Source organism: Spea bombifrons, chromosome 2 (genome assembly GCF_027358695.1).
Source record: "Spea bombifrons isolate aSpeBom1 chromosome 2, aSpeBom1.2.pri, whole genome shotgun sequence".
NCBI lineage: Eukaryota > Metazoa > Chordata > Amphibia > Anura > Pelobatidae > Spea > Spea bombifrons.
The window spans coordinates 128,084,444-128,107,764 of NC_071088.1; the positions used below are offsets into that span (position 1 = coordinate 128,084,444).

Sequence of the window (23,321 nt, forward strand, 5' to 3'; positions counted from 1 at the left end):
CCCAAGAACACAATACATCAGATCTCACAAGCCGCAGGATTTGGGGTCTTCAAGTACCGGTACATCCCAGGGTACCAGAATATTTTATTACTCCATACAAAGCAGTTACGCAGGTATCGGCCGTTTAAGTCTAAACATAGCTGCGGAATATGGCAAATTCCAAGAAAATAGGTTTAAAAGGTTATTGTCCATACAGAAAACTAGAGAGATAAAATCGAGTAACAATATTTGCAACCTTCAAGAAAATCATCAATAAAAAGTGTCACTAATGACATTAAATACCTAGAACATTCTATATATCTATAAAAACATGTTATGGAAATTAAGAAATTACAGAGAATTCATTGTGTTTTATTATTTTTCATTAAAATCTGTCTGGCTCCTAAAGCTCTAATGTTACAGAACGCAAATGCTTTACATTTCTTTTAATGTTTGGTAAATTTTTAATATTTAGAAATATTTATTAGATTATTTTTATCCTAATGCGAGATATAAAATGATTAATTAATCATACAGATTTATGTCGTTTATATGAGCTGTTGTTCCAATAAATTACACAGACGGTGAAATTAAATATAAAGGCAACCTTTTTTTTGGTCTTGTGAGTAACATGAATCTAGTTTAGGAATCACTTCCATTTTAATGAAGAGATGTCTGCAGAACATGGTAAAAAATACACAACAGTACAACCTAAAAATCAGTTGTCCTGAAGAAGGGTTTGCTGAACATAGTCCAGACTACAGTTTTGTTCTTTTAAAATATATATATATATAAAACAATGCCGTTCACAAGCATTTACAGAATACCCACACCCTATTTGTATCAACACACAGTGCTACACAAATAGTTTAAATGCTATCAAAATTAAAAGGCATTTTAGATACATTTTCAGGCAGAATTTGTCCATATTTGTTTTAAAGCCACACCAGACCAGTTATAATGTAATTTCAATATATAGAAAATGTTTAAAGTACTCATAACCCATTGGTATATCTTGATGGGCGCTGACCTAGGCCCGGCTCAGGGCAGGTTCACAGCCACCATGTACCACCTACCCCATGGCCGCTGTCTACCATGCTGAGCAACGGGATAGTCAACGAGGAGAAGGTCACCATGGAGGCATTGCTGGCTACACAAAGTGCTCCATAGTGTATACGGCCGGCAACAAGGGAGATCTCTCATCCCCCCAACTGGCCCAAGGGGAAGTGGCACACCCCATAGGACAATCTGCCCTGGTTTTGCAGCAGAAGGCTTCCGGCCTAGATGAGAATATGCCACTGTCTACAATAGTGAACCTTTTTTAATAGTGGACAAATTGCTGTCTGAAAAAAGTGACATTTACTTAAAAAAAGTTTAAAAAAAAACACCTACAATGATACAATTTGTATCAACAGGTATTATATGGTCCTCAGGGTCTCTGTATAAAAATGGTACAATGTTCCATCACTTGTTGGAAACACATTTCCAGTTTCAATTACATTTACATACAATATAGTCACCTGTGACTTAAAGATACATTAAAAGGAAGAAGTTCTCAAGCATACCCATTCATAACATTCAGAATCCTATGTATGACAGGTAAAAAAATAATTAACCCCTCTCAATTACTCAATAAATTTAAAGGTGCAAACAAATTCCCTCTATATGGTCAGAACATTTAATTTACGTTTCCACTAGACATCTAGAGCTTGTTGGGATCAAACACCAGGTACATCATCAATAGATCTGGTATAAGAAAATGACTGAAGTTATTAAACTACCCTTCGTTCATTGTGATGTCAAATATATGTATAACTAAATATGTAGTTCTGAGGTCATTTCATTTGAATCTGAGAAAGGGGGGCACCTTTGGTCCAGGAACAAAGTATGGATATCATTAAACTCAATACATATCCAACTACAGAGGGCATTGTACCACAGGCTGAAACAGAAAATGCTAAAAAGAAAAGTGTAAAAAAAAATATATAAAAAAATGAAACATTTTCAAACTACTAGCAGTTACGGGACATAAAATCACATTCCAAAAAATCTGTATTATATGCATATGTTAAGAAATCTAATAAACAAAAAGGAAAATCTAGGCATCCGTTTAGACAGATTTATCTAAAATCAACTATAAAGAGTATAAAATATATATATTGTCTAGCTATCAATCTTGGAGGAGAAAAAAGTGTGTACTACTTGCAAAACTATTTCAGTCTAAAAATACAATCATTTTTTATTTGTGTTTCATTTTTTTTAAATTATTATTTCGTTGAGCGATCTCTGCATCATGCAGGCCTCTAGAACATCCCTGAAACCAAGAATCACATGTTTGGAATTGTAAAAACATCTGTAGGATTAAAATAACTAGGATTAAAATAAATGTCCTTATTGACACAGTCCAACAGTTTAACCCTAGCTCCATTTCAAATTTGGTGTATATTTCCCAACTGTGCAGCCCACGTCCACACTAAATTGTAATAAGCAATCTCCCCGATTCTATGCAGAATAAAATATCAAAAAATACCACTGAGTAACAAAATATTAGCAATGTTTAAACACAGTGTGGGCCACACGGCAGATCCCATTATACCACAATGAGTTTCATAAAAAAATGTATTAAAAAATTGGCGTTAAGAACAAAAATATTTTCATCATATTAAAGCCAGCCTTGTAGTAATACTTAGAACTGTAGTTCAGCGCTTAAAATCTTTACACATACATTCATTTTGTTTGCGTGTTTCAGTAATATTTTGATGGATCATTAGCTGCCTCATTCTACCGCATACACACCTGCATTGTGCCTCATTCAGTTGCTATACACAAATGGGCACGCTATCTTGACCTTGCTTTCTAGGTGAAACCACAGCTGAAAAAGGTTCGAGAGTAAAAAGTAGTAGATATCACTGGTCTATAAGACAGGAATACTGGGTGGCCAGGCACTGGTCCAGAGCTCCATTTTGGATTGCATTACAGGAGGCAGAAGAGGTTGGGTAGTTTCACCCATTCTTTCCTCTGGCCATGCATTAAGCCTTTTGTGCCTAAGGAGAGCAGGAATATACAGTGGTTACTGTGTCTGAGTCGTTTTAATGCAGATAAGGCTTCTTATTACCAAGTCATCCAATGGAACCTTGACACAAATAAGTCAGGCAATAGTAAAAATGGCTCTCCATGGCGTACCTCCATTTTTCCTTCGCTATGCTCCAGTGGGCTAAATACCCAGTTAAGCAGCAATAAACGCACCATCGGAAGCTGTCAGACATTTTTGGAACACGCATGAATTTCCGTGATCCTTTCTTGTGCTTTAAAACCAAGGGTCCCATTCATTAAATATTATGGAAGTGAGTAAAACCTCTCATACAGCTCTAAGTTAGTGTCTCTATTTGCAATCTAATCACATAATACCATATATAACTGAGACTGGTTAAGTGTACGGTATACATGCATGTCTGCTTTAACATATAGTTCTAGATAATACTTAAAATTGGGGTATTTCATGTACCATTACAAATATTTACAGGGGGGGGGGACTCTAAATCAAAAGAAAATAAAAATAGAATAAAAGTGCTGTACTGAAAATTATTACTATATTGTTTCCATTTTTCAGGTAAAATACAATGAAAGTCAGTCAGGCAGTAAAAATAAATTAATAATAATATCAGTGCTGTTTGGTCTCGGTTTCATACAAACTAACAAATAATATAAACATAAAAAGATGTTTGTAATGTTACAAAGCTGAATTACAATCACTCTAGGTTGCTTGATTTAAGAACCAGTCCCTTTTTTAATTTCACCGTATAAAACATCTTAAAAATGAAGTATGAATAACATAGCAAAGTTTTCGCTATGTCTGCACTATATAGATCCGACATACTAAAGGAAGAAGTAATTCACGCACTCATACAGAGAAATCTTTGAAAGGGCTGGCTCTTTGGGTCTGGTGTAAAGAAAGTCTAACCCCATGGAAAAGTAACAAGCAGAGGATTTTTCTTTAAAAAAAAGTGCTTCAATGAAAACCCCTGATGCACCATCATATCAAAATAAAAATAAATATCTATGCTTATAAAATTAATGTGGCGGCAGCTGAATGTTTATCTACGGCAACCACAGGTACGTAGTTATCAAGGAAGTTTAAAAAAACACACGCACAAGTTTCGTTTTTAGTTTCAAAGGTGACAACCCCTTGTGCTCACTTAGAACCCTAGCAAATAAATGCTTGTCTATAGGGTGTTTGAGCAGCAGGGTTGGTACATAAATAATACATGGCTCAGTATTTCACATACATGGATTACTATATCACCCCCTTGCTGAGAAGGAGATTACCAATGCTATTGTAGCAAACCTCCTTCAGCATGAGCTGAACAAATGAAATGTACATCACACCGCAAAGGTGTATCATATTTCAATATCCATACTGGGATTTCTCCACCAAGATGGCGGCAGCAAGTTGCTGGGCGTCAGTAACGTGTGGATTTCTCTTCATAACGATTCGCACGAGTTCCGCTGGGAAGATGTTACACAGGTTTATAAAAACCTTTTCTCTAGTACCCTGATATCGTGAAGGTTCCTGTGACATGCCACAGTAAGGGACTCTCCAAGACTGGTCTTGATGTTCAGGTGGGCTTTGGAAAGCAAACTGCTCATAGCACGGTTGTGAGTGATTGCCCGGCATCGGGAACGTCTGACGATATCCATAAGGGTCAACGCCATAATTAGGTCTGTCCCAGCTACCTGGGCTTTCCTGGCTAATGTAGGGCTTGTGGTGTCTCATTGGGGGGCTTTCATATAGGCGCGAATCCGAGACACTTTCCATTCTTGTGGATACCAAAGATCTTCCCATAATAACATTCTTGGAGACTGGGGAATTTTGAGAAATGTTATAGTCATTTGGGCAACTTGACCGAGCTGCAACAGCATGGTGCTGTGGAGGGCCCGACATATATGGAGGGTGTGGCTTGTGATGGTGTTTTGGTTCGGGTTCATGGCCATAGCTTTGAACCCGCGTTAACGATTCATGATAGCCCTGCAAAAATGCTTGTGCACTTGAGCGACTGTGTGGATGCATGTGCTGACATTTAAGGTTTTCATCCAGATGGGGATCGGGAGAGCTGACATAGGAACGATCATTGTAACCTGCATATGAATCACTGCTACCGCAACTCACACTCCCTTCGCTGCTACAGTCAGACGCAACTGAACTAATCCTGTAATCAGTATCCAAAGAGAAACGCCTTTCAGGGCTTCGATGACCGCTGAGGCTTAGGTTTGAATAAGCATTCATCATTGAGTAATATCCTACATCTACAGGGGATTCACATTTGGGGTACTGGTCGCACGAAATGGTCCCATGATTCTTTGTTGACATTAGCATTGGAGAATAAAGCCCAGGTGGTGTTGTATCCTGTGTTGGTAAATGTACAACAGAAAGAAGACCATTGCTTGAAGGGGTTGTACTAACTAGCGATGGCACAGACCTGCTTTCAAACTTGTTTTTGGTGGCCAGCTTTTCTTCTAACTCATAAGCTTGAGTGCGTATGCTTGGGTCTGATTGCCTCTTTGGAGTTGAACGCTTCAAATCACAGCTACTATCCATCCTGGTATTTGAAGGAACACTGTTACTTTTGACCAGTCCTATTTCATTCGACGTTTTGGCTATGGTGCTTCTAGACATGGCACGGAGTTCATCCGCCACTGACCTCTGTGGTTGATTGCCCCTTTCTGGGTGATAATATTTGCACTTATGTCCATAGGTACATTTCTTTCCTAGGAAGGTAAATAAAAGAGCTGTAATTAAACAAAAAAATAACTGATTTGCTTTAAAAGCCTAACAGTGTCACTTCTTGAACATACCCAAGAAGATTCAGGTGGGTTTGTTTGATCAGGGCTATATTTAAATGAATTATATATATATAGAAATTTCTGAACATCTTACTATGTAATTAATTTGGGTCATTGTTATTAATTGTAGATACACTTGACCAATGGTAACTCACCATATGGACAAGGCTGCTTCTTATATTCTGGAACCACAGGCTTCTTCCTCAAGAAGTTGTCCAAGCTGGGTCCATGGCGACCTAATGGATCATCAGGTGGCATAAACCTATAGAAAAGTAAACATTTTTCATCCATTGCAGAAGAAAATCTTGTTTACAGATTTTTTTCAACCCTTAACAGAGACCAAATACTGCATCACATTACTTTGAAATGATGTTAAATCCATACCCTAGCAAGCATTATTTTTTACATTAAAATATAACATCCATGAGGATATAATTCCCCATTTGAGAATGATTTCTAAAATAAAACTTTTATGACTCTATTAAGCCACTGGGGTACTGATTAGAACTTTCATGTATTTTTCTGAAGCATCTCTAATATAATATGCCCGTTGAGCCACTGTCCAAAATATTATGGTATGTACCCTGACATTTTGGACAATGCTATGCCTCCAACTTTGTGGGAACAGTTTGGGGGAAGACCCTCTCCTGTTCCAGATCCTCTAATCCTCCCCGGATCTGTGCATTGCAGCTCACACATGCTCACCACGCAACGCTCTGCAGCTGAGCTCCGCAAGGTGGCTTTTCTCGCCCATGTCCATGCTCCGGTCCCTCCCACTCCTGGTGTCGGCCCCACCCACTTCTGCCACAAGCCTCAACCATTCCCAGCCTCTTGCCACACCCCCAACGCAGGTGTTGGGAGTATATAGATCTATCACCATAATACCACCATACAGATATACAGTTTTCACCCCACATACATTTAACACAAAAAGATGCTGCATTTGTAGTTTTGTTGACTGCGTTGACTGTGTATTTGTGTAACTGGATTTAGAAATACTTAGGTATGTTTGTTCCTGTGATTCTGGTATGAAAAAAAATCTCCTACTTACTTGTCATTGACGAATGAATACATTAGCAACCTCTCATCAATGAATTTCTTCCATTCAGGCTTCTCATTGGCTAGATCCCTATAGTTGTCATTGGACACAATGATTCCATCTGATTCAAAAGCCAGCTTCACTATAAAACGGTCATCATAACACACCACCCTTCTACCTTGTACACGGCGAGATGGGGTAAACACGAGAATCTTTTCCTTCTCCAATTTCCTTAAGATTTCTTGATCTACAATTAATAAAGAAACATCTAAGAATGACAGACAACATGTAAATTACAGACAAACCATCGAAGGAAAAGAGTATACCAATAACCCACTCAAAAACTATTCAACTGTTACAAGCGACGTGTAGGGAAATTAAAATTAAGTAACTGCTGGTTCTGTAATTATTTCTATAACTAGAATAAAACAGAAAATGACCTCCACACATTCAATTTTTCCTCCTAATCTGTCAACCTCCAAAATGTTAGGCAAAAATGTTTAGTAAGACAAGAACACATATATTCTACTTTCCAATACTTATTACTGTATCAGCCATGGAATGAGAATTGAAAGCGGCGCGCTAATTGTCCATTGCTGGACATTAGTTATATAACAGGGGTCACTAAAAGGTCAGGAAAGTTAAGGCATAAAGTTTTGGCGGGCTAGGTTAGCTAAATCTAATTCTAGGTTGCTGGGCAGGCAGTTTATTTAGCGCAGCTGATTGGTTAATCAGCTATGCTGCAGCACGAGGTTTGAGTGGGCATTCTGTGCGGCGGGAAAAATAAGCGCAGCTGATTGGTGCAGTCAGCTGTGCTCACAGCGTGAGGCAACTCTAAAATAAATAAATAAGCTGCGCGCAGGGAGATTAAATTCACCTCAAGAGAAATCTGCAAGGAGCTGTTGCTGAGCAAGCGTCCCACCCCCCTACCTTTTGTGTTTAAATGTAATGTATGTAATATGTTAAATTGTAGTTTTATAAGGGGTAAAGGTCGCCTCTGTGTTGAGGTGGATAGATGCTTGGTGTTACACAATCTGGCTGAGAAAGGGGCGGATTGTATTTGGTGTATTATATATAAGAAGTTATTTGGTTATTACGTTAAATGGTTTGTGTTGTTAATGCCTCTTATACCCTTTTAAATAAAGCTATGGCCATTTTTATCCAATTTACAATTCTGTGTCTGTGGTTATTTTATTGATTTGTTAGGGGTTAATATGTACATGCAATGGACAATGATTGATGCATTTTAGCACCCCTGTAAACACAAGAAAGACAAAAGGGCTGCCGATGCTTATTTGTGTATAAGGAGACCTCTCAATTCGTTTACTTTCGTGCTCACCTGTAATGAGAGCATCTGGCCGAGACTGTTCTTTTCTCCATGCCGGCACGAACACAGTGACATCTTTATGGCCTCTTTCCAAGAACCAGGTGACAGCTAATTTGATCCCACGACACGAAAACACTTCTTTATTACCGTGACTAAAAGAGAAATAGAACCTAATTAGCCGGAGATCAGCAAATCGGGTTAAAAAAAAGAGAGACCTTCTAATGTATTGGACATTTGGTTTTCATCGGAATGATTCTGGATTCTGCTTCCTGGAATCATTCTATAGGGCACCATTTGCCATTTTGGGATATTAAGGCAAATTAACTGCATTTCTAGCGTATTTGGTGTTTCTGGGTAGCTGTGAGTAAATAATACAGATCATTATGTTATTAACCCTCTCAGCAAAGTAAAGCTTCCGTACAGTTCATCGAAACCTCTGACCTCAAACCTCTGACCTTGACTTTTACATTATGACCCCTTGTGCTAACATTTGTCTGCCTTTGAAATAACCCCTCCATTTGTGCTTAGTTAAATCTCTTAAGTATTTAAATGTTTATATCACTCCACCTCTCTCTCTACGTTTCTCCAAGCTATACATATTGGGCTCAGAGAACACCAACTATAAAAGGAGACCTACCATTCGGATTTATCAAATGCAGCATCATGGGAAATAATCCATGAGATAACTGGAGGGAATAATACGTCTTATTTGAAATGTATCTGTCATATTAAATAACAGCAGAAAAAAGCAGAATACATGGACACACCGTATATACTTGAATACAAATTCGTGGTAAATTAACAGCTCATTTTGTTAGAGAACAGAAATTTGGGTTCAGATTTGGCCGGCTGAGGGTGATAAGAGTTTCTTCCCACAAAAGCACGATTGCAGCGCATGGATGACTCTAGGTTTAGTTCCAGCTCTACAATTTCCAGAAGCAAAACGGTAATTATTGGCTATGTTTCCGAACCGATCCTGGAGATGAATCTGTACTTATTCACCAATCTGCTTGCATTTAGAGAGGACGTCTGAAGGACATCGAGAGTCTAACTTAATCAAAAGCATTCTGCTAGTCCCTGATCTCAAACCACCTAAGGTAATTCAGTAGATGAAAAGGAAATTATAAGAGCAATTTGTAGCTAATGATTCCTTGTCTAGAGCAGGCATTCTATTAGAACATTAGCAATTATACCAGTAAAAACTTCACGATTACATACATTTTTGTACCATGCAACGGAAGAGATTTAAGGAATTTAATTAAACATAATGGGAACTATCCAAAGTTTGAATATTCTCCGTTGCAAACACATCTTAGTAATGGCAGCGAATGATTTGCATATCAAATAATATGCAGGGCAGAGCTGCTAAAATATCCTAAAAAATCAGAGAATTGGTTGAAAGTATGATGGAAGGTATAGTAATCATGCACACATATAATTATGTTCAGGGACTACAAGCAGTCAATAAGAGTTTATTTTATTTGTTTTTAATAATGTTTCTGTTTTTACTTGCATTTCCAAAGATGACCATGAGGGGGCGTGAAAGGTAATACTGCAATAATCATTAAGGCATGACGCTTACTGTGCTTTATTTATCACCTATGTACCTGCTTAAATAAATCAAGTGGGGGTTTTTCGACATAATTGGCCATGAATTTATTTTGGTTCCTCCTGCCAGTTATAGTTTTACCCTCCAATAACCGATCTGTGAAATAGCTGTAATTTCAAAATGGAAGTCCCTTTATTCATGTTTCTGTTCCATGTTTGATGACATGCACCACTTGAATTCTGCTTAGTGAATTGCATCTTACGATAGGTCTTTTCTACATTTACACCCATCTGGTAAAGCAAATCTATTTGTCATAAATGACATTGTTTTAATTTAAAAAAAAAAAAAAACAGCAACGCAGGCATTATATAGCTTAGGTGTTTTTTATTTACAGGGCTGCATGAGATACTATACTGTCCCTTTAAAGGTCCACTCCATCCATTATATGAACTTGAAATATGTATGGGGTGGGGCATCGGGAAAATGGGTAGAAAAAAGGCACAAAAAAGAAACGGTCTACCACTCAATGCATCCCTTTTGTCTTCCTAGGTTCACGTCTTTGTAATAATTGTGGCTCCTTCTCTCTCTTTCTTGTTTATTGTAGTGCATTGTTTTATTCTAATCAGGGTTTGTTTGTTTTTTTTCTTATTTTTTATTTATAAATTAATATAATTTCAGGAGGGCTAAAAAATATATATATTTATTTTACCAAATATATGAGATTTAATATCATTTTAGAGGGTAGTTAGTTAGTATCCACTATTTAATGGAACATGCAGACATGGGTCATTTAGTACAACAATATATAAAACATAAAACAAATAAGGAACGTTAACTTACATCATATACATTTGTCAATGCAATTGGTAATTTTTTAAACATTATACAGAAAAAACTGAGTTTGAGTTTGATACAATTGAATCAGTGTAATGAGATTATAATATATACAGAAAATAAATTCCATTTCTTTTAATAATGTTCCAATTACTAACAGTGCCTCTGAAGTAACATCTCCGTTTCATGCATAATGATATTTATAGAGAAGGAGCATCTCAGGAACGTATTATAGGGCAGAATCCTGATGAAGTCTAAAACATGATTAACCCTTCTCGCCAGTATTACTGCCTGCCTCATTTGCATGCAGACATGCCGTAGGGGTTTACTGCACTCAGCAGTGCGTGGCCTTAAACATGACAGGGATTCAGATTTATTAAAATTATATACATTAAATCTAATATACAAAAAAAAATGCTTCTGTTATGCAGAGAATTAAAGGACAGAAATACAGAATTTGTGAGCAACATACAGAATAAAGAATATAGGTTCAAAAACAGGTTTAGAATATGTATTTATCTCTTATATCTTTACAACTCAGTACTGTGTTAATATATATATATATATATATATATATAAAACGTGCAAATGGGCCAAAAGCATTTCGGACATATTTCTTGGTTTGTTTTTGGCCCATTTGTTTTTGGCCAACCAACGAATTTTGTTCCCTGCCAATCTTGTTTGGCAAAAACACTTTTAATTAGAGAATGAAATTTGTTGCTCAGTGTCCACATTCACTCATTCTCTCACTCTTGTTCTCTCTCTTTCGCTCTCTAAATGTTTCCCTACCTTCTCTGACCACCGCTTCCGCATCTTCTATCTTCGCCCCTTCTCTTCGCTCTTCTATCTTCAATCTGCTATTGTCTTTCTTCGTCCGCATCTCTGCCAAAATGGCTACGCTTGATGTGATCCTCCAATTAGGGGACAGGACGTCACCATAAGCACAGTCGTTTTGCCTTCATGTGAACTGAGGACAATATGGCTCTCTCAGTGACATCCTCTCTCCTGATAGGAGGATCGGGGACGACGTCACTGCCGACTACATATTAATGTCTATGTATATACAGTATATATATATATATATATATATATATATGCACACAAGCAAATATATCTTAGTACACATTATCCAAAGGATCACTATATATACTTAGTGATGCTTAAGAATGGCCATTTTATTTCTAGAACCAATGTAATTTAATATCTTCCTGTATGGGAGCGCTACAATCTTGCCATGGCATCAATTTTTAAATTGCTGCTCTCTCCTCATATAGTTTGATGATTGCATTGCAAAAAAAATTGACGGCGCAAGGGTTTAGCGACAGCCTGATAAAAATACACACAGCACACAGGAAGCTTGTTAAGACTTCCTGCGGGGACTGAAAGTAGGATTCTAATGCAACGTTCACTAGAGCATTATGGGAAATGAAGGAAAATTGCATTTAATATCCAGGCTGTGACCTTGATGAAGGCTTAAAAGTGCTGAAAACTATAAATCTGGATAACTTTGAAATTGGAGAAATAATAGGAACACCACAAGTGATAGATAGATGAACTCAGATGTGATAATTCTACATTAAATGTCAGGGGCTATTGGAAGCCAGTGATATGGACTCAGAGTGGGGCAGGTAATGTGCATGGATTGGAAAACATATACGTAAAACTATTTACTATTTGTTAATTTTATTTTTTCTACTATCCCTGTATTGTAATAATACTATGGAATTTGCTGGTGCTCTATAAAAAATGTAATGTAACTTGTTCATGTGCTCAACCTGATGTGTACTGTGTTTCTTAACAAATGTCAAGTACACAAATACAATTATGACACTAAAGAATAAACACATATGAAAGCATAAGTCTTTCATTTTTTTATAGGAGCAAAATAATAATAACACATTTCCCCACGCTTACTCACCTCATTGCTACATTGCTGCCATCAATCACAATTGGTCTTAAGTTTTCACTGTCGTCTATCACCTCCTGATGAAATGGAGACTCTGATCTTTGAGAGTCGGTGGACAATGCCTCCCGCATCACCGGAGTGCTGGAAACACCGTTCTGATCGCTTTCACTCTTACTGCCAAGCTTGACAAGTTCACCCAAAATGTCATTAATTAAAGCATTTGGACCAAGCTTGTTAAGAACAAGTAGAACCTGTTCTTCTGAGTATCCTAATTTAAGTGCAAAGTCTAGTTTGGTTTGGTATTCTTTGACCACATCGGGTGGTTTCTTTACTTCTTTAGTCCCTGTAAGCTCTTCTTCGGTTTTAAGGTCTTGTAAAATCTCATTACGTTTTAGGATGTATGGCTCAATGCATGGGGATCGGCATAACTGCCGGTGTGCCTTTGGTATCCGACAAGGTTCTGCTCCGAGTCTTTGTGACAGTTCAGACTCATTGTCGGAATTTGTGCTTTCTTCTGATTCACCACTGGAGCTGTAAGTTTCTTCTGAGGTGTCTTTGTCAGAGTCCACCTTCCTGGAATTCACTTTATCCATTGTTGGCTTCCGCAGAATGGTCCACGGTACGACTGCACTTATGTGGCTTTCACTGCTGTCCACATAAAGATGGCCGAGGCTCTTCCCGAAATCATCCTTTAAGCCCATGAAGTTGCCACATGTACCCGACACTGCCTTGTTATTGTTTCTAAAGCTGTGATAAAATGACCCGAATTCCTGAAAAAAAAAAAAAAAAAGTTAATCTTTCCCAAGGGAAAACACAGAATAAAACATTTTTTGGAACATTTAAACTATATATCGGAAACCAACAAAAATGTGGGACATAGAGTAGCTAATACATCTAAAATATGACATCAGAAACAATAGTAAATACTCCGACTCCCCATCCCCCCCCCCATAACAGGTACAAATCCACCCTGCTTACAAAAACAAAAACTTGGGCTCTCAATTTTTCTACCCAATTACCCAGCAAGCATTTTAACGTAACAAAAAATATCTATAAAATTGTCCTAGAGTGTGAAGGCAAAGCGTTTTTAAGATGTTCCAGTAATCTCCTTAACATTTGAAATTCATAAGCCAATATTTCATTTTGCATTCAGAAAATGACGACTATTATTGTTTCAAACAAACAGGTTCACCTTGAAATTGTTCCAAGGCAACACAAAGTAAGCAGACATTTTTAGTAAATTGTGTATTTGTTCGGCGCAATATGTTTTATGAGAAAAGAACAACAATTTGTTCCACGTTGTTATTTAAATAAAAACTACAATTACATGTATTTTGAAGAACATGACTGTTCTTGATGTCAAAGCAATAAGTACATTGCCCCAGTCATGCTGCTACTAGTAACGTTCATAAGAACTGAGACATTGGCAAGAATTCATCCTTTTCTAAAATGTTTATTTTTTTGCAATGGGAACCACTAACTTTGATTTTCTTTTCTGTTGTGGAAATGTTTTATATGTTTAATCCATTATATATTTCAGTGTAGCACATTTATATCTTTGGTAGTCATAAGAATAGGGTTTTACACTCTTTATTAACAGTTTTCATCTTTAAAGAAAGTTGTAGAAATTCTTATGTAAAAAAATATGTATTTTCTATTTACTAAACTCAAGTTACGATCTCATATATATATATATATATATATATATATATATATATGAAGGCATTAATACAAATTTTGTAAAGTCATTCTTCAAGTGAGATTCAATAATCTGGTTTAGAACCAATTTATATTTTATTTTATTTTTAAAGAAAATAATGCTTGGATATAATCTCTAAATTAAAATTTAATTCTAAATATCGCTTTGTTACTAAATGAAATCATACCAACAATTTTCAAAGGGAAGGAGAAACTTTAAAGGCAAATACATTCAATAAATTTCAAACTAATTATGACACTATCCTAAGAATCTTTTTTTTAATACATTCAGCCTTTAGAGTGCATCCAACACAAATATATATATATATATATAAATATCTATATTAACAAGAAAAATCTACTAGGAGCTGTGTTGCCCAGCAACCAGCCTCGGGTTGCTAGGATACAGCTACTAAAACATACCATCCTGAATGCTATCACAGTGAAAGATTAATTTGGCATGAACAAAAGACCATGGAAAAGACCGGGACATAAGTACGTCTGGTTTACCCCCTGAGAACAATGCAGCTGCCAAGCCAATCTGGAAGCTCCGACATCATTGTTCCATAAGCCCCGCAGCGTTCTGAGGGTGGAGGAAGTAGATTTAAAAAGGAACATTTTTAATCTGGGCCTGAAAAGTTTGTGGCAACTTTTCTTCTGGCCGAGGTGCCAAACTCTGAGGCAACGGGTCAGTCCTCTAACCACTGTGGAAAATAATGCCGGTGGAAACATGCAAACGAAGTAATCTCCATGGAAAAACCAATTAAAAACGCCGAGATATGGGTGTCTGGAAACGTAGATTAAGGACACGCTATCTGGAAAGCCTGTTCTTCACGTGGATGAAAAGTTATTAAAAGGACATTACTAGGAACAATGACTTGGGAGTTATCACTCTCATTAATTCTACAAGAAAATGAATAAAAAAACCCCAACAAATATAAAAAAAAATATGTAAACTGGCAAAAAAATTTAACGTGTATTTTTTGCGTTCATTTTTTTAAATGGTTCAGCAGTTTTAATATCTCCATAACATCATTTTGCATTCACTGTATGTCACTTTAGTTTCAAACATTTCTCCTTGTGATTAGCTGCTTGTTTTATAGCCCCTTAAATCTTTGCGATATGTTCTTGTTATTTGTAAAGAAATTAGGCAATTATGCCATAAATACCCATAATATAATATATAATATTGCTACATGAATATAAAAAAAATCACAAAATTGCAAAAACAAACAAAAAAATAACATTTTGAAACTATAATGAAATAAATAATTAAATTAATATTTAATAATGTATTCTTTTTTTTTCAGGGGTGGGGTGAAAGGCCCACATTTAGCTTTTGAAATCCATACAGAGTTTATTCTTGCTAGAGCCAGGGCAGAGCCCTTGCTGTCCACGTTGCCTCCCTTATAATAAAAGAGCCACACAACAGAATACAATTCTGCCAGCATAGAAGCAGTTTGTAGTCTGAATACAAATCCTCTCTTGCACACGCCTTCCATTTACCACTTGATTTAACCGCTGGAGTTCTGGGATTTTCAATATGAAAAGCTTGTGAAATCTGAAACCTTATCATTAAGTCTGGGACAAATGGATTGAGCTCTTGGGCCTGTGGTCATCATGCAAACTACGTGGCCTCGCATATGATTAACAAGCATCTATGCCCCCTCTTTATTCCTTCTGCTATGGGATGCAAAGACCTACCAGCAGCTGCTCCTAATATTTAGATATATTCACTCTGTTGATGAATACTAATAGAGACCCAAAAAAAATTCAACCAACTTAGAAAAAAAAACTAGTGCTGAAAACAAAACCTGGGTTACTTAAAGGGGTCTATAAAACAAAATTCACCCGTTTAAATAAAGCATGCACATATTTTTGCGCATACGCCACGTAATTTATGTATGGGTCAAACGAAGATGCTGCAAGCAGACTTTTCCAAACTACTGCGTGCCTGGACCAGCCGAGTCTGGAAACATTTGTATAAAATATGTAGACGTTCCATCCTCATCGCATTAAGTGTGATTTCATAGAACATCGAGCCATGTTCGTATTCTGCGTGCACACTCATGATTCCATTGTTCTGCCTTTAATCTGGATTTCTCGTATAGTGTAAAAAGGTGTACTTGGTGTTCTACATTTCATCATAAGAGATGTGTACAGAATGTTTGTACATTTTCAGGCAAGCAAACAGTTAAACTTACAATGTATATAGGGAATCTTTAACATTCCAATTTGATAGGTGTATATGGTTCCTCCTACTTATGTTACAACATATTTCTCTTAGTCAGTGGGTTATATGCACATAAAGTCAGTTTTACCTTAAAAGTAGGCAAATTAACGTTCTTCTTTTTTATTTACTCACAATATACAGAGTTCCAAAAGTGTTTGAATCTCTTTACTTTCTAGATTTCTACAATTCTGCAAGTTTCACTCTCATCCAACCTACAGAAATCGCTGCTAAACAGCACATGCTGTGGACTTGCTTAGGAAAACCTTCACATACATACATGGCTGTAACACGGGAATGATCTATGAGAACTATACCTCCACGCATCATACCCACCACCAACCACCACCTCGGCTGTAAATATATCTCAATCTCCTATAGCAGATGTGATATCTGTGTGTATCTGCCCAGTGCGCTTCATGTGTCCCACCATTTGTAAAGGAAGCGTTAGATGCATCGGCCAACTTGAGCTGCTGAAAGAGCACGACAACTTCTTGTATATAGATAACTACTTCCGCTGAACATGGACTTTTTAATCATAAACAGGATGGTTGTTTTCTAGTTTTGTTGTTTTGCTTTTTTACTACAAAAACATTCACTGATGTCCTTAAACTGCAAGTGTTTGGCCAAGGTAGTAACTTGCTGCCCTTGAAGGATAGGGGATTCATTAAGTCTTCTGGGTTCCTAAAGGTCTACAAGATAAGTCAAAGAAATTGGTTCTCAAGGTTCTGGTTACATTTCAGCTCTTCCTATACACCGTATGTAGTCATTTATTTTCATTTAAGATTATTTAAGCTTCACCCAAGTTTCCGCTGGCATTTAAGTCACCTGACGGCTTGTGACACCAGTTGGAAACTGGCTGTTTCTTTCCATCCACTTTCAAAGCTCCTTTGGAAGCCTCTATAGAAGCAGGTAAAAAAAGGGACTTTTTCTTGGCAACTAGTGTGATAGAACTTTTGCCCAGGTCTGTTTATAAGGCCGTATCATCAAAACAAAAAAGTGCATAGAAACGAAGAGAAAAGAAATGCTAAGATCCAAGAATTCAGACTGGGTGTGGACATGTCTGATGACTTTAGTTTTGGCTAAATCATTTTGAAGTATACATTTACATTTCAATTCCATGCCATGAACCTCACAGGAAGAGCCCGAGGGTTTCTAGGCCCCGAGGTGAACTATCTCTAGCATACACTCTAGAGTGAACTCGGTTGCTAAACTAGGACATAAACTCATGGTGGGGGTCTCATTCCAAATGCCCCGGTTTCCTATAAGGTAGGGTATTCTTACATTTTAGAGTTATTTCTGTAAGAGCGGTATGTTAAGCTCATATTAAACTTACAACCTACCCCCAAGTTCCTGCCACAAAATCTCTCTATTTATGAGTTTTTCACCCAATAACACCCTTCATCATTATATGGCGCTGCTGCACCGTGAGAGAAGAGAAACGTTTGTAACCCTAGCAGGTCGTGACGTGGTTCCGGAACTAGGTCATTAATCAGCAAAGCCCTGAGCCCACGTGCATGGTGGCTTCCCTGGCATATTTTATTTATGGTTACTATTAATAAATACGTATTGTTGGTAAGAAATGTCTTTGGTGCGGAGAGTGCCTATCCCAGTGTACGCCTGTTTATTTTACCACCTAGTAAAATGGCTGCATCTGTATTGTACCTCCAATATACATTAATTTAAAACATATCAAACACATTACAATAATTCTAATACATTCATAATACAACAACCCTTCTTTTACTGGCTGTGGTTGGAGGTATGCCATAGTAGTAACCTTTTTTTTGCTATTTTATATAAATTTGTATGGAGGCATTCCTTCTACTATATATAGTCTTGGCTCCTACACTTGGCTTCTAAACGCTGTGATAGCTTTATGGCATTACTAATGGCTAGTTATGGAACATTAGGTCAAAAGAAGATCATCGGTGTGTAAAAGAGGGACACCAGTGATTTGGTTATTACTATGTGCGTATTATCGGTTAACACAGAAACTGACATTTTTTTGAACCTGACAATTATTATTATTATTATTATTTATTGTTTTATATAGTGCCATCAAATTCCATGGCACTGTACAATATCATTATGATATATTTAAAAGCCATACTTTTCTTAGGAGCCACAAAGAGGAGTAGAGCTCTCCACAGGTAGGTGTTTTTAATATCCCCACTTCGGCACTAAAACGGTTACTAAATATTGACATACTTAACACTATCACATCCTTACTCCCTGCAGATGAAGGCATAGCAATCCAAAAGCAATAAGAGGTCACTTTATATGTTAATTACCATTCTGGATACCAAAATATGTTTTTGGAGTTTGTTTATATGTCTTACATTTTAGGAGAGAGAGGAGAACAAACAAAGTCGGAAACCAAAAATGTTTTTTTATATTATAGTAAAAATCAAATTAACAAACCAAAATGTCCCACGACATTTCTTAGCCCCCTCGGTAGAAGTATGTCATAAAAATAAATGTTGTCCACAACCCAATAAAAGTTAAAAAATAAAAATAATGTGTGTGTAAGGGAGCATTTTAACACCCCAAAACATTAAAATGTATGTTTGATATTACTGTGCTGAAGCAATGCTATCGGACAGTTGGATATCTGCTTAGCAGCGAGATTTATCCTCAGCAAAACTAGGAAAAACATATTTTCATGTATCAGTGCTAGAAATGCTTTGGTATATAACTTTGAAGAAAACTGTATAACAGCCTTGGTCATGAAGGGGTTAAGCCTAACATTACTACACAGTATGTGTGAAGTGGAGATGTGTCCACTCTGATCTTTTCCTGGCATCTGGCGATCAATAGAAAAAACTTTTTTCATCCATAGGCAATTAAAGTGATCTCTTGCAAACTGAGATAAACAAGAGGACACATATATACGCAAGCAGTCATTTCACCAAATGCTTACTGGCCAAGTTGACATCCAGATTTTGCAACCAAACATACCAGATGTTAAATACTTTAATATTGTAAAGTTTTGCTGCTAAAGCAAACTCTCATCCAAATCTACAGAAGATGGACTCACAGGACTGCCTGGTGTCCAACGAGGGGAGCAGGAAATCTGTGACCCAGGGGACACTATCCATTCACACTACTCCCATCCACTAGGCACAACACAACAGGGATTGGACTGCTTGTATAATTACATTTTTCAGTTTACTTAATGAAAATGAACGTTCAATAGTGCCATTGTTCTATGCATCAAGATGCCACACAGCTCAGCATGATGACCACCCAACTATTCACACGAAGAAACATCCCGCTAATGTTACAAACCTACATTTCCAGTGCTTACACTGATGGAGGTCAAACATCATCTTCTGTCTATCATGTATTAAGTTTTCTATAGTGTTATTCTGACCATATATATATATATATTAAAAGTTATTTAACATCACCTCATTTTATTTATTCATTTACAAACTTAAATATAGATAAAAACATAATAAAAAGTTATGTACTGATGAGACCAGAAAGCCATGACTTCCAAAAGCATATGTAAAGTAGCAGGTGAATGGAAGCAACTGAATGCTTGTGAACATGAAACAAATTGTAGAGGATTATTTATATAAAATATTTTGATTAGATCATTTTAAAAGGGACAGCCATGCATAAAGTTCCATTTACTTTCTTGTACCCATTGATAGTGATTGCGCAAGAAAGCTCCTCCACATTAGTATTGTTGACCTTCCTCCCTTCTAAGCAGGACATGGGGCCAAATGGGCAGATGGGGGGATCACTGGGTCCAATATTGATCCAAGGGGGTAAATCCTTGGGTGCGGTCGCTACACCTGTGCAGGTGTGCTTACCCACAACTTCAGTCTTACTTACAATAGTGGCCATCCGTCAGGTAAGTAACAATCCAGGGATTCACACTGGAAACTGCTCATGTTACAGAGAGGCAGGGACATTGAAGAAAACATATGGGCTTATGTATATAAAAGTGACCCCCTGGAATGTAATCGCATTACCATAGCAACCAATAGGTTTACTGCTGATTACACTATTCCATTGGTTGTTCTGGTTGATGAGGCCACTTGGCACCATAATCACTTCTTATACATAACCCCTTTCTTTGGCTTCACTAGTCCCTTGCTCCTGATGTCAAGTATGCAGTATATATTAAAATATCGGAAAAATGGGAGAAAACAAATAAAAACAAACTGTATAAATCTGAATGTGAAAGTTTATCAACAGTGTCTACAACGTCCTGCCATCCGCATGGCCTATTTTTGAATGGGCAAGAAATTCCCTCGAGTCATGGTAAATATAACACGCTATACACAATGAAAAATACTGTATTTTTGGAACCCAAGAAAAAATGATCAAATAATGCTGTTCCAGAAACGGCCAAGTTGTTGGTGATTTTCATTCACTAAGTTCTTACTTTTAGAAAGTTTTGTGCACTCATGAGATGCATCCCATATTCCAGAAATAATGCTAAATTCTAGCGAGTGATGCGGGATTCTTTCGCTGCCATTATTGTATTTTTCGTATTCTCAGTTGCTTTGTAGAGAGCAGAAAAAATAGGCCACGCTTTTAAAGAATTCTATGAGATTTGCCAGGAGTTCTGTGTCTTTGATACTTAATTCAGTTTAAAACAGTAGCACGACAGCTTTTCTTGGGAAGTGCATTTATCCGATGCACAGAGACAATCCAACTAAATAATGAATATGTAATAAATAGCTCTGGCACTGCTTTCTGGGTATTTAATTACTATTGTGTTCTGGCGAGTGCTGTTGTCTGCAAACCTCCATCTAACAAAGAAAAGATGTCCCATTGAACAGATTGGTTAATACTCTGGGGTAACAGATGTCTACCGGAGCTGCAGGAGTCCAGCAACTGGTAGCCTTCTCATCTCCTGAAAACTTTCAATAGCCTAATGCATATGCTCAAATAATAGGGCATGTGGTCCGAATGCTGCCTTTCTTTTAACCCTTTGTGCAGCTGCTTCTGCTGCTAAAAGAGGTCTGAAAAGACCCTTGCATTCTGGTCAGCTTTTTAGACGCAAATCTAGTGCATAAAATAAAAGCCAGTCTTTTCGATGGATATGCAAGTTTATACACATGCACACACTTTACTTATACATAAACACACATACTGTATATACATCAATCTACATACAGTTCTGTACTTTATGCATGTAAATATAGATTTAAAACTATATATATATATATATATATATATAATTAGGAATATAAGCTAAATTTTTCAAATATGTAAGCAAAATAGTCAATGTTAAGCACATAGCATAAATTATATATATATATATATATATACACACACATATATATATATATATATATATATACATATACATTTATATAGCACATACACACACATATACATACATACACATACACACGTTTAAATAAATATTTCCATTGAATCCCCAAGTAGAATGGTACAAGGTATTCATTTTTTCATCCTGTCCTGAAGAGCTTATAATCACTTGCAATTTGAAGCTCGCAACGGCACACATTTGTATTTTTAAGACATCAGTGGAGAACGTAAAAAAAAACATTTCATCACAACATCTGCACACTGTACGCCGAGTGCTGCTTGTCATTTGTACAGAAGGTATAGGAGCGTGAGGTTAACCCTTAAGGACACGTTAGCATACCACAAAAAAACACTCTACATCATTTATCCATAAACAGAAAATACATTCTCTTCGCATTCTAACATTCAGCCCCGACTGACCCCCACTGGATTTAGATCCAGAGTAGTAGTCAATCCTCAGTACAGCACAGTATAGAAAATATTAAATACTAATAATTCTAACCTAAACAACAGAAACCCCGCAAATCTTTAAACTGAGAAAAAACGTCCATACAATTAAATCCAGAAATAGAAATAGCAAAAAAGCTACCTATATATAATTTGTTGATTTTTTTTAAAACCCTATATCTGTTTTTTTTATACCAGAAAATTATATATAAAATAAAATAAATAAATAAACAAAATACCATAAGAAAAAAAAAATCTCTACTGTTAAAATCCATTCACTTACTTTCGGCGGAGAGCACAGAGACATTGGTTTTTACGGCAGCAATGTTAGCAGCAGGTCCCTTCCACAATTTGATCTGCAAGCCTTCCAGGCAGGCACGCTGATACCCAGAACAATGAATACTTGGACAGATGGAGTTGCAATATCTTTGCTTAACCTATTACCGAGCAGAAAGGCAACCAATAGCTGAACAGCGGGCTCGCAATTACTGGGCCAGGCAGATGCAAGGCAACCTCCCCACAGCGTGTCAGGTTTGTAGGTTTCGAAGATAAGCAAGTTGATTTGATTCCCAGGGTCTGCCCCGGGCAGCGTGTGCATTAAGGAGGGGATGTGCAGTAACAATGGCCCATACAAAGGAGGCAGGCAGGCAGCTGCTCTACGAGAGCCAAAGTCATTAGGGAGCAAGCCGCCAACAAGAAACACCTGGCTCTGTGCAGAGTTCGCTTTCTCTCATTGTTTCTAAATTCGTAAAACAAAGAAAGGAATTATCTTGTGGCATTTTTTTTTTTGTTTTTGTTTTTTTTTAACAAGGGGGGGTAGAAGTGGCGCATGTACCATTAAAGTCCTTTGTGACTGCATAAAATGACGACATTAGGATTCCCCGAGACGTATCAGCGTATACTATCGGAATAATACACCGTAGTGTTTAATGGCGAATCCTAACTATAGGAAGGGAAGAGGGTTCATTATTCGTTAAGGACCCTCCTGTAACCGAAGCTCACTCCTCGCTGAACTTGTAATGGGGGGGTATTTGAAAGTGAGAGATTTACAAAAAATAAAATGTGTACAGTACTACGGAATATGTTTGCCTCTTCCAAGTTAAAAAAGGATATTCTGATACCAATGCTTTTTTAAGTACTTGTCTGCCACGGTGTACGTACACTGGGGGCTTT

General features: G+C 37.1%; 1 protein-coding gene across 1 annotated transcript; it reads right to left on the minus strand.

Moving 5' to 3' along the window:
* Window positions 1-4,152: 4,152 nt before the first annotated feature.
* ZC3H12C (zinc finger CCCH-type containing 12C) lies at window positions 4,153-22,633 on the minus strand. Its single transcript, XM_053456451.1, has 6 exons — window positions 22,432-22,633; window positions 12,488-13,245; window positions 8,199-8,338; window positions 6,872-7,106; window positions 5,976-6,082; window positions 4,153-5,745 (listed from the first exon to the last, which is right to left on the minus strand). Exons 1-6 carry the CDS (start codon window positions 22,453-22,455, stop codon window positions 4,385-4,387), a joined length of 2,625 nt encoding a protein of 874 aa, XP_053312426.1. The 5' UTR covers window positions 22,456-22,633; the 3' UTR covers window positions 4,153-4,384.
* Between the last annotated feature and the right edge of the window lie 688 nt (window positions 22,634-23,321).

Excerpts from the sequence above, each read along its gene's own strand:
- ZC3H12C (XM_053456451.1), bottom strand. The coding sequence starts at position 22,455 with ATGTCTCTGTGCTCTCCGCCGAAA. Across the intron at positions 8,339-12,487 it reads GGCAGCAATGTAGCAATGAG|TCACGGTAATAAAGAAGTGT; the intron begins GTGAGTAAGCGT and ends TTTCTCTTTTAG. Across the intron at positions 5,746-5,975 it reads GAAGCAGCCTTGTCCATATG|GAAAGAAATGTACCTATGGA; the intron begins GTGAGTTACCAT and ends TTACCTTCCTAG.